This window comes from Cylas formicarius, unplaced genomic scaffold (genome assembly GCF_029955315.1).
Source record: "Cylas formicarius isolate icCylForm1 unplaced genomic scaffold, icCylForm1.1 PGA_scaffold_10__41_contigs__length_53128322, whole genome shotgun sequence".
NCBI classification, from domain to species: Eukaryota; Metazoa; Arthropoda; class Insecta; order Coleoptera; family Brentidae; genus Cylas; species Cylas formicarius.
Window position 1 is genome coordinate 14,354,386 of NW_026844214.1, and position 12,421 is coordinate 14,366,806.

The 12,421-nt window shown below is 32.9% G+C and overlaps 1 protein-coding gene across 4 annotated transcripts in view; it reads right to left on the reverse strand.

Moving 5' to 3' along the window:
* Positions 1 to 12,060, reverse strand: part of LOC132708242 (potassium/sodium hyperpolarization-activated cyclic nucleotide-gated channel 2) — a 238,015-nt gene extending 225,955 nt beyond the window's left edge. For all 4 annotated transcript variants that reach the window (XM_060680431.1, XM_060680430.1, XM_060680429.1 and 1 more), the window contains exon 1: positions 11,909 to 12,060. In XM_060680431.1, the coding sequence (XP_060536414.1) occupies positions 11,909 to 11,976 (68 nt within the window). In that variant the 5' untranslated portion in view covers positions 11,977 to 12,060. The remainder of the gene's footprint in view (positions 1 to 11,908) is intronic.
* Between the last annotated feature and the right edge of the window lie 361 nt (positions 12,061 to 12,421).

A 12,421-nucleotide genomic window follows, 5' to 3' on the forward strand; every position in this document is an offset into this window, starting at 1 on the left:
CCCCAAAAGTAAGTGTTATAATAAGATTTCTAAGAATGCCTAAAACCTTTATAAAAAACGTGAAGTAACCAACACCATTCAAGTTGTAAAGATAAAGTAACAGAAACGTTTTGGATGTAATATTATAAAACTTAAAGTGTTTTGCTATTTATTGAAGCCTTATAAAACGAAACAAAATGAAAAACACAGGAAAACGCTAAAAGACAGAATAAGGAGAGATGGAGAGATCATGTCAATAGAATGGAAGACGATCCACCAAAGCGCTGGCATGAGAGCTGGACCTCGGAGTCACAACTTAGACTGCTTCCTTGAAAACACAAGACATAGTCTTAAAATAAGAAGAAGAAGAAGAAAAAGAAGTAATATTTAAATTCTACTTTCTCTTGTGACGATGCAATGGTTGTAAATACAGTGTTACATTGTTACAAATAAAATTTGTAAACAATACAATTATTAATTTGTTAGAATGACAGTTGCTAATTGTCATTGGCCGACATCATTTTAAAATATAATAATTTCCATAAGTCAAAGTTAAAAAAAATTACAGGCATTGTCTGTTCACAAAAGTTTAATTTTTTAATAATTCAAACAACAAAAATCTTTTCAGTTTCCACTCAGTTCTCTATGATTTATGTTAGCTTGAGAAAATTCTTATTTGTTAAATTTTCGTATATTGTTTTTCTTGTAACTGGATTGCGTAAATAAACTAATAAATAAAAATCACCTTTATTTACTCTAATTTTTTATGAAACTCTTAAAAATTTTACGATTCGTATGATGTAATTAATTCGTGCATCCAAACCAACGAACTCATTTGGAGGACTATATCCCCCCTGTCAAGTGCTACTGAAGCTTTCTATTTTATTTTTCGCATTCCCCGTATTACTAAACAACTACTACAAGCATACAACCGAGAGACAGCGAGACAAGACAGAAATATTTTGCAGTATATTTGCAAATTTTCATTACGGTATTATTAAAACGAACGCAGAAGTTTCCATTTGTGCGGTGGCGGCATTTAAAACGAACAAAATGCCCGGCTTAGTTAGGTACAAACAATTGCGAAACTTTTTGCCAGATTATTTCCCACCGCGAGCATCGTCCCAGCGCTTTTCCGCTTAAAGAGCGTCTCTTTTTTTATTTTAATTTCCTCGCCAGTAGATGAAATTCAAAATAATAAGTTCGAAAATAAAACGCACCGAAAAATTAGTTGCTTAAATATAAAGAGAACAGAATAGCGGAAGGTCAATGAATTACGGATAAAATTTAAGAGATAAGAATTTTCTCAACTTAACATAAATCGTAAAAAACAGAGTGGAGTGGAAAAAAGATTTTTGTTCTTTGAGTTATCAAGTGAATAATATTATTTTCTAATAAACCAACTTTTTTTTAAAGAGATAATGTCTATACATTTTTTAAAATTTGTCTTAAAAATTATAATTTTTAATTATTATTTTTCAAAATAATGTCCTCCATTGGCTGTAAGCATTTCTTATTGAAACAAATTATTAATTGTAGTGAATAAAAATGAGCAATAATGACTTTACAGCCTCTACACTATACTGTAAGGTTCGCACGTTATTTAAAAATTACTGAAATTTACGATGGTAATTATTGTTCGCAAGTTTCATCCCATTATCTTAATAGGAAACAAAAGTGATTTCAATGAAACATCCAAATACCAGAACACGTTTCAGTAAGGGTGTTCAGGACACAAGTTGACTACAAATTTACTATTTTTCGGCTTAACTTCACCACCATGTTTTCTGTAAAAAACTTTTTCAAAACTTCTGTAGCTATATTACAGTTTAAGAATTTAAAAAATATACAGATTGTCTGTTACGTTAACAGCTCTTAATACTTAATTATTATTTCTTCCAATCTTATAAATATTCAGGCACAGGTCATTTTCACTTTTTCCGTGGTCTTTTAACGGCCTTAAAGATGGTACCGTTTTTCCCATTCATTTCGTTTGAATGATTTTAAAATGCATGTTTTTATCTAGATATTTATAGAAAACTAAACGCACTTCTTTCAAGAAGACATAAGTAAACAAAAACGGAAAAGTCAGGTTATGAATGCGTAATTGACATTTGACATCTGGGCACTAATAGTTTTCAAATAGTTTTCCCATTACTTTCTTGAACTATAAGTCTTCAAAAAGCGACCCCGTCGAACATTTCGTCCTTTTATATGTTTATTCGAATCGACATAAACACCTTCATTAGCATTATAAATAATATTCCTGAAACGTGCACAGATATTTCTTGGAAAACATGCGATTAAAAAATTATTTGCATTGTAATTGAAGTGCTGAAAGTACTTGATACATCTTTTTTTTTAAATAGAGGTGTTCATAGTAACGTCAAAGTATAAATCCGTGAAATGAAAAGTGGACTCTGGTGTTTCGTTTTGGTTAGTTTGATGTTTATAATCTCTATGGGTATAGAAAATATAGAAAATGTATTCCTTGCCTTTATAAAATTTATTTATGGATTATAATGGTCACGACAAAGTATTAGTTACAAAATAAATGGGGAGTAAAACTTTAATATGGAACTATAGGAGTAACGAAACGAATTGATAGATTTTCAAGTTTTATAAAATATCTAATCGAACAGTAACAATCACCGTTACGAATCAGAACTTATTAGTTGGGAGGTGACAAAAACTCAATCACGACAAAATTTATATAACGTATTCGAACGGATTTCACATAATTTATTTACGTCCTCGAATTGATAAAGTTGACAGCAATCAACTTGTTAAATGCCCTTCTGTACGAGGACGTAAATTCGCGATGCCCGCTTCGATCCCGAACGTTTCAAATTCAATTTTTATGATCATCCGAAAGTTGTTAACGTAGAGATTTAATAAGGTTGTTCCGTCTACACGCAACGATCTCTGAATTACGAGCTGTAGAACTCTATTAATTTATTGCCGTAAAGATCTTCCTGAAAACCTGGTGTTTTTACATAAATACGCTAATAAAAACTTTACAAAGTTAATTTTCTCGTAAACTGCTGACTCAATTTAGAAATATATTTTCTAACTATAGCTTAAAACATCAGAAACTATTTAATAAAAAAATATATTTAAAATTATGTTTTGGGCATATACAGAGTGAGCCAAATTGGATACTTTTAACAAAAAACTGTCCCATCTACAAGTAGGAAATAGACGAAAACTAATGTCGCTGTCTGGGGGCCAATCTTCATTAAAAAAATTGCACATGGATATCTAACATTTCAAACGGTGCTTTTGGAAAATGTGCGTTTTAAAAAAATCGCTGCTAAGGAAAATTTTGTGTTTCTATGAAAACATTTCCAAACCAACTTTTTACGCAGAATTTAATGGTTGCAATCTAATATTTTCAAAACTAAATGTAATCAACCAAGAATTTTATTTGTTTATAGAGCACATCCTGTAAAATTACTTCAAATTAATTGATATTTTGGGTTAGTTATCAAATGAATTGGGTATTATAGATTAATTTATGAAAGCCGATGCGAATACAGACATCCTTATTAATAGTTTGAGAGGAAAAGGCCAAAAAGCTATACATGAACTCCCGATGGGTTGTAAGAAATAGTGGTTAAAAATAAATTTACAATATCAACGTGAAAATTGAAAACGCCGGCAAGACCTGACGCTAGACGAACTTAAAAAAAAACACATATTTACCACACATCACCACATTGCCGTTGATAATTTGAAATTTATTTGAAAGGTTAAACTAAAACCAAGCATCTCTACAGAAGAAGACAGAACTTTGCCACTCATTTGTCTTCTGTTCTGTATTTATCAAAATTCATCACATCTATTTTTTCCAAGAAAAATCTCAAGTATGTGGGTAACTTTAAGCTATTTTCATTGATTTATAAATACACTGGGTGTCTTATATAAAAAAAGCGATTTTTCGATTGATAATGGACCAATAATAATTGGCAATAAAAATATTGCATTTAAACAATTAGATTTTTTTTAGAAACACAAAACTTTCCACAACAAAAAAGTTAAAACATTTATATATATATATATATATATATATATATATATATATATATATATATATATATATATATATATATATATATATATATATATATATATATATAGGTATGTGGATTTTTATGAAAATACTGCAGACATGGTTTTCTCCTTTAGCAGTGGCATTTTCCTTTAAAAGTGTCCAATTTTGCCCATCCTGTACGTAATGTCTAAAGAAAAACCAGTTTTTTACTTAATGTTGGTCACATTTTGTGACAACGAAATTGATAAATATTAAACAAATAAAAAGTAATATCGGGCGTTTCTTATAATCGATTGACATTGAAGACCCATAGTTTGAACCAGACATTTTTTTGCTTGATCCATATTAGTCCATATTTCCATAATAATGCTTTCTACACCATCCAATGAGGCAGATAGGGATTTGATTATCTCAAAGCTCCCTACACCATAAATGTTTTATCAGGCTATGTTCTGGACTGCGTGGTGATCAATTAAAGGTCTCATTTGAATAATTTTGTATTAATATTGCATAATGTAGTCTTGGCCCTCTTGTAATCTGACAAATGCTAAAAAAAAATGGGAGTATACATAGACTTAAAACAGATACCTTATAGTGTTGACCAGAATTCCCACAGAATGTTGACACAAATTTTAGAGGTGCGTTAATTTCGATGCGAAGTTTGGTGTTGCCGATCAGACCTTTCTATTAATGGCAAAATTGTAAATTTTGTGCATATGACATCACATTAAGCATAAGCCATATAGGTACTAGATATATAGGGACCCTGCCTATGCTGATAGTACAGGAATTAATGAAACAAGTATGAAACTTGTTATAGAAGATCCGCTGACAGATCTTCAATAAGTTTAGAAATCGCAGTTTAAAAAGAAAACGGCACAAAGTGCAGGTTATTACCTTCTCAATAAAACTATCAGTGCCGCCTGCGGCTCATCAAATTTCACCTTAGTAAGACCACTATATTATCTAATAGCTATATAACACAAAAACATGAATAATCTAATTACCAAAATACCGAAAGACAAAAAATGCGAAACATTTTTAAAATATTAACATCGAAAAGCGCAGATCAGAATATTAGAAATACCATACGTATTTCTGATATTCGATATCATTCGAAATTACAAGGGCAGCGGCGGTATACCGACGAAAGGGTTGGAAAATCATGCCAACAATAGTCCAGGTTCATATCGATCGTGTCTGATATAAAGCCCTCTTATGTACGCGCCTCCTATCTATAAGGTAGAGCTGATAAAATCTAGCCGTATCGTTGCCGTAACAATGGAGGATTCTTCGAAAATGAAAATCGATGCTGTGTGTCTCCTCTTATCGTCCTCGCGGATCTCTATTATTCGACACTATATTACCATGCTTTTTACGGACTTAGTGTACATGTACCAGAAAAACAGTAGTAGAAAAGATAACTTTCGTTTCTCGCAGACTGAAGAGCTGAATCATAAGGCGTAAAAAAGGTCGGGATTAATTTGCAATATTCTCTTATTTAACCATTATATTCAATTCACTTATTTAACCAATATATAAAACGGCAAGGAATATCACATGTGATAATTGGTTTGCTATGTTTGATCTCATCAAAAACCTTCTGTTGGCTGTTTTGGATTATTTTACAGGTTATTTCAGAATCGTCTAGATCCTTTTGGCAGAGCGAAATGTTTTTTTCTATTACATACGGTCTATTTGAGATTTACTTCATGATTTTTGTATTGTTCGTACTCTATCGTTGGTAACAAACAAAAATGCTCTTTATTTTTCACTACAAACAAAAAACATTTTAAAAATGCAATTTATTTTTTTTAAGAACAGTGTTTTCGATAAAAAATTATTCAGTATTATGCTCATCCAAGGACTCACAACTACCAGCCATCTCATTATGAAACACCCTTTATTTTGCAATCATATAAATATGACATAATGATAAAGTGTACCCTGAAGATGGCAAATATAGGAATCTTTTATATTCCGTTACTTCCACAATTAATTAACAAATTAATCAATGAATAATTAATGTATTAATGTTACATTATACTGATTTAATATTTAAAAAGTTACAACCATTATCTTTTTAACTACTGTTAATAACGTTGATCTCTGTATCCAACATCTAGTCTTTTTATATTCGTATTTCTCAATAGAGACAATCATTAACAACACACTTTATCAACACGACCATTGTCGAACATTCAAATAGTTATCATAAAATTAATACAGTTTTTTCCTGTTTTAAAATCAGGTATCTCAAATTTTCTCAAAGGTCTCGTTATGTTCTCTGTTGTGTTGTATTTTCTAAATAACGTCAAACTCAAGAGCACTGAATAGCATCAGCTTTGTGGATAATTTTCGTAATTATCAATAAATATTGTCATCATTGATTCTGTTTGGCAATTCATATTGTTGCCTGTGTCTATTGCAAACGAGAGTGGTTCTATTTCACTATAATATTTTTACAAAACATTTGCCCTTTCGTTACATAAAGGAATATAATGTTTTCACGTTCTTTGGTTACTAAATATCGAAAACTACAGTTCGCATCAAAATTTACGCACCACTAAACTTTAGGTCAATTCCAAGATTAATTTTCCAGCGTGAAGATTTAAGCCATAATTATATATATATATATATATATATATATATATATATATATATATATATATATATATATATATATATATATATATATATATATATATATATATATATATATATATATATATATGTTATAAAAAACATTTTTATAAAAACAGAATCAAAGTATGAATCGTCAAAATCAATCAGCTGTAAAGAGTGGGAGAGGAAACGCCCGATATTAAATTTTAACTTGTTAAATGCATTCAATTCTCAATGTTTTTTAAGTGTGGTTCAACCATCTGGAAAGTATCGGACGAGAATTTTTGGACTAATTTTTGACGAAATAAAGGTAAAGGTCAACTTTGTCAAGGCCATCTAAATTCTTGATATAGCATATACCACATTTTAAAATTTTTGCTTCTATTTCGTTTCTGAAACAACCTTATTGGAAAAACGGAGATTTTCATTCAAATCAAGTTAATTAATAAAACTCTTTGAGATATAAAGCGAAGCCGGTTTTTTTTAATGACACCGTATTTATATTTTCTTTCTTCAATGTCGGTTATAGTTTTTCACTTGAAATGTAATTGAAATTTAAATTTTTACCCTGATATAGAGGATCGTCTATAATGAATGCGTTAAAAAGCAACCTGGGATAACCTCGAGAAAATAATGATCCTGAACCAAATATGCCTTAGTAAAATGTCGCCCATTAGTGAGATACAGAATTTAAAAGTTTACTTCTAGAAACTTTTATTTCTCATGGAAACTTGGATTTATTGATATTTGGATGTGGGGATTTACATACCGTATTTGAGATCTTTGCAATGTAGAAAGGAAAATGTGAAAATAAAAGATCTTAAAACTTTATTTTACAGAGCTTTAAAAAAAATGGTTAAATATGGGGTAATGAATATTCAAATAATGAAAATAGCCTCTAGGAAAATTATTTATTTATTTAATTATTATTGAGATCCATCCTATCAAATTCTGAATAAAAGTTTGTGCCTTGTCATTGTTGTCGCAGAATCAATTTACATTCACAAAAAGGATAAAAATCAAACGAACGGTTGGCGAGCACACCAATTTAGAAATTGAAACCAGTTTTTAGGGACCGATTTTTTGTGGAGTTGGGTGTATTAAAACGGAAATATCTCGAAAACGGTATGTTCTGCTGACATAAATACATTTATTACTTACAGTTTAAGATACACTCTGTTATCTTTATCATCTTAAAAAAAAAACGTAACGAAACGGTACGAACAAAAAAGTTCTGACATTATGACTTATTATCATTTTTCACGAGGTTAACATAGGTTGCTTGTTGATCCATTCATTAAGGACGACTCTGTATATGCTGGGTGTCCCAGTAAGGGAAACCTGGTATGATATTGGGGAGAAGGAGGTTTCTAAAAATTTAAAAAAATCGTTAAGTAAATCCGCCGAGTGATGATACTTAGTGTAAATAATATTTTCAATCTAAAACAAATTAAAATCTTTTTTTAGATGCCTTTTACTCTATATCTAAGAGAAAAGTAGTGGGGAGTGTTATAAAATATTTCCGGAAATAAATAAACCACAAACTTAGAGTCATTAAAAAGGGCTTTTCCTAAGCTATGCGTGAGATGATTGCTATTGAGCGCCCGCCCACCAGAGGGTGTTTGCTGACATAGTGGCAGAAAAATTAATTCCTAAAAAAAAGCTAATACAACGATATGATTTTTTATGACATTAAATGGCGAAATACGAGCCCAATAACAAAGTGAAAACCGCATCTCAATATGTTTATCCTAATCTAAAATATGAATAAATGTATTTAAATCTCAAAAGAAGTTGAATTTTGATAAGCATCTTCATATACATTTGATAAAGACACGGTGTTGTCGAAACAATTGTCATGTCATAATATATAATTTCGTGAAAATCTGAACTTTAAGTTCTTATTTATTTTGATAAATGGATTTTCATCAAGTAAAAGCCACCTCAGTTCAATTTAAGCATCTTCACTTTACGGGTGGATATTGAAAGAAAAGTTCGTTGTTTATCTTAGTTTCTATTAGTTTTTTTTACAGTAACATAGACATTGTTCCTACGATGTGATATCCTTATATGATTTGACTTATTACTTTATTTATAAAAAAATTGGATTATTCGCTCATCAATATTGTTGAAGACTAACTCAGTTTATTCATTACTGACGTTTTAAGTATTAACTAGAAAACCAAAAAAGAAATAAAGTATATATATCTGACAAAATGCTATACTCATCGTCGTTATTTGTGAAAATCACTTAATAAATTATATACCGTTTCAAAGAGCCAGTGTTTAAATTTACAAAACATTTGAGTCTTCTATCTGGGATTGTATTTATTGCATTAGACATGTCTAATTCGACTGCCGAATCATACATGTTGGTTGTGATTTCCAAGTGTCATCAAATCACATGTTTGGCTGAGCGAGTAGATGCAGCAAATTATCCCATTTTAGTAGGATGGAATTTAGTCGTTTACGTAAATGTTTGCGCAAAACAGGACGACTTCATCCTAATATAGTGCCGAGGAGAAATCGACGCGTTAGGAACGAAGAAAACGTCATCAATGTCCTTGCCCATATCCTCAATAAGCTTAGGATGAGTAAGTTTGGACGTAGATCGTTCCCCTATGAAAGAGAAGAGATGTATGACTGCCACACAATGGATATCCAGCACACTTTTTTCTCGAAATTAACCATTTTCTAGACCAGACTTATCCAAACCGTTGGATGGGACGGGGTAGTTTGTTTCCACGGCCTGCCAAATCTGCAGACCTTACTGTCCTTGACTTTTACCTTTGGGGTAGAATAAAAGATATAGTTTATAAAATTCTCCCTAGTACCCCTGAAAATATGGTTGATCATATCCGAACTGCTGTAGCCAACTTTTTAAGAGCTGAAATTAGTACAGTCGTAATAAATACATGACGCAAGATAAATTCCTACATAGAAAATGACGGGAGACACTTTCAACATTAGATTTTCCTTTCAATCAATTTTGTTGTGCTTTATCGTCATCAATTTGTGCTTTATCGTCATCTTTTCTTAATGTTCGGATAGATTTATTAATTTATAAACGTTGACGTAAAAAAAATATATCTTTTAATTTGATTTTTTTTTCAGAAAATTATTGTTTTTTGACGTTATGTCGGAAAACCTCATCTGGTGCCAGGGTACTCAATCGCTATCATCTCACTCATAGTACGTCGGACAGCCTAGGAAAAGCCCTTTTTGACTACTCCAAGTTTATTAAAATCCATTAAGTCATTGTGCAGTTATGGACATTTATTTCCATAAATGTTACAGTACCCCTACCACTTTCGTTTTAATGAATAAAAAGCATCTAACAAAACAGACTTGAATTTGTCTCCGTCTAAAACAGTGTTTACTCTAAGTCTCATTAATATAAGAAAATTTTGAGAACACGGATTTGATGGCTGATGGCCATTTCAGAATCTCAAAAATAATTTCCAGCATTTTCTCTTGACCGATTTCCTTTTTCTTTTTCAGATTTTTAGGAACATCCGTTTTTCCAATATCTTACCCCGTTGCCCTCACTGGGAAGCCCGGTATATGCTCAGAACTGAGCAGAATAAAATTGGTAGATCAAACGAACTTACCTAAAGTAAAGATCGATCCTAATTACATTGGGCCTCGTTGAAGTAAATAGCAATACCTGTAGTTACCTCATCCCTACACCAATTGCCACAATTTTAACCTTGAATCACAAAAATAATAGCCCAGCCCTATACATTCCCCATCTTTATTTGTACTCTGGGAATGTCATTTCTTTAAAGTACTTTTCAAAATGTCTTAGCGGGAGTCTGGGATCTGGGCGGGAGTTACTTACTTCAACAATGGCCAATATAATTAGGATCAAACTTCACTTTAGATAAGTTCGTTTGATCTAATTATATTTGGCTTCGTTTCGTAAATAATAATACATGTAGATGTTTGAAGCATCCAACATTTTGAAAAAGAAAGCTCGGGAAAATCGCTTCCATGCACCTAAGAGAGATAGTATACCTTTGCATTGATGCAAAAATATTTATTAATATATTATGCAACATAATATTTCTATTTGTTCAATAAATAACATTCCATAAATATTGCAAATAATTATATCTAGTTATGTGTCTAGGGTTGCTTGAGCAAAGGTGCCCTGATCTACAAGAGGTCTGTTGTAAAATGTAGCAAACATTTTCGAACTGGATGACCAACCTGCTGCTACACGAATAATTTCCAGCGAGATACCCTTGCGGAATGCTGCAGATGTAGCAGGGTGAGTACTATGCGCTGAGAAACGAGAAATATCAATTCTCGATTTATGCATCATTTTCTTAATACATCTTGAGATTATTTGTGATGTAGCGTTATGATGTGGTTTCTTGAATGTGACCAACAGTCTGTCACAAGCGCTATTATCTGAATGGATATGTTCAGTGTTTTTTAGATAAGAAAGTAATGTCGAAGCTACACAGATGCCTTTGTAATGATTTTAAAATGGGAGGACTAACAGCGTTTGAAGACGAGTTCTTCCAGAAGTTTTCCGTTGTTGCATATTTTTTTTTGTTCAGATCTCATAATATTTTTAAGTTCGATGGCAGCTAATGTCTGCACACGCCGGCCCATAGCCGGTGCTAACAAAATGGATAACTTATATGTGATTATTTCTATTTTGGTGACTCAAGATTAAAATTGTGGCAATCGGCCTAGGGATGGGGTAACTACAGGTATTCTTATCTACGAAACGAGGCCATATATAATTCTTTGTCTTCGCGGGTATTAGACACCCTGTAGGTTTTGTAGATTCGAACTCTTTTAAAATAGGAAAAAAAAAGCGAGCGCACCCGAGATAAAAATTATCGATTTCGCGGGTGAGGAGGGGGGCGGGCAATCGGTCTCGTCGTGTGTGGGATGTACAATTTTAGAAAATCGCGAGAATCGAGGTTACAAGGTGGCGCACAAAAGAAGTTGCACCGGAGTGCGTATCGATCTTCGGTCTTTAAAAATAGCCCTTCGCCCCCCTCCCCCCCGCCCCAAACACCCGTTTTAAAGTTGCAAACGTAAAGAGCATTTCCGGCGTCCGAAGGCAGCTTCCGGACGCGCGAGATCGAGAACAGCGCGTGTGGGCGGCCTGGGGGAACGAGGGGGGAACTTTGAGCCGAAACGTGAGGTTCGCGTGACAGAAAGGCTGGTAAGTCGTTACATAACGCGGCCCGACCTTAAAAGCCGTTCGGTCGCCGCCCTATAACTTACTGATTGTGGAAGTGCTGCACGTATCCCCCGGGTCCTGAAACCCGGCGATGGAGGCTCCTGACAGACATAGGTCTGAACTGACTAGCATCTCCCCGCGGTCACCGATGGCACGGGTCGTCCGGACATTACGCGGGGGGCTGCTTGTGCGTCCCCGTTACGCCGCTAACTGGCGCCCCCCTACGTTCGTTCGCTACTGGGAAAACGGCGGGCGACGCGCATGTCCCTCGCGAATCATATGTTGAAACAATTTTGTGCAATTAGGGCTCACGGTGTGCGCTGACGCTTTCTTTTTGGAAAAAAAACTGTAGAAACAGGAAAATTTTCAACTTTTTTTAAATGTTTCCATTTGAGAAACAAAAGTGAATCGGGCGTTTTTTTCAAATTTTACCACTCCGCGTAAAAAGGGTAAAGATTTGTATAATAAACAATTTTTGAATTCTCCGGAAAATTTTAGATACTTTTGATTAAAAATATATCAAGTACAGTGATTCACAGCTTAAATGATGCATTCGC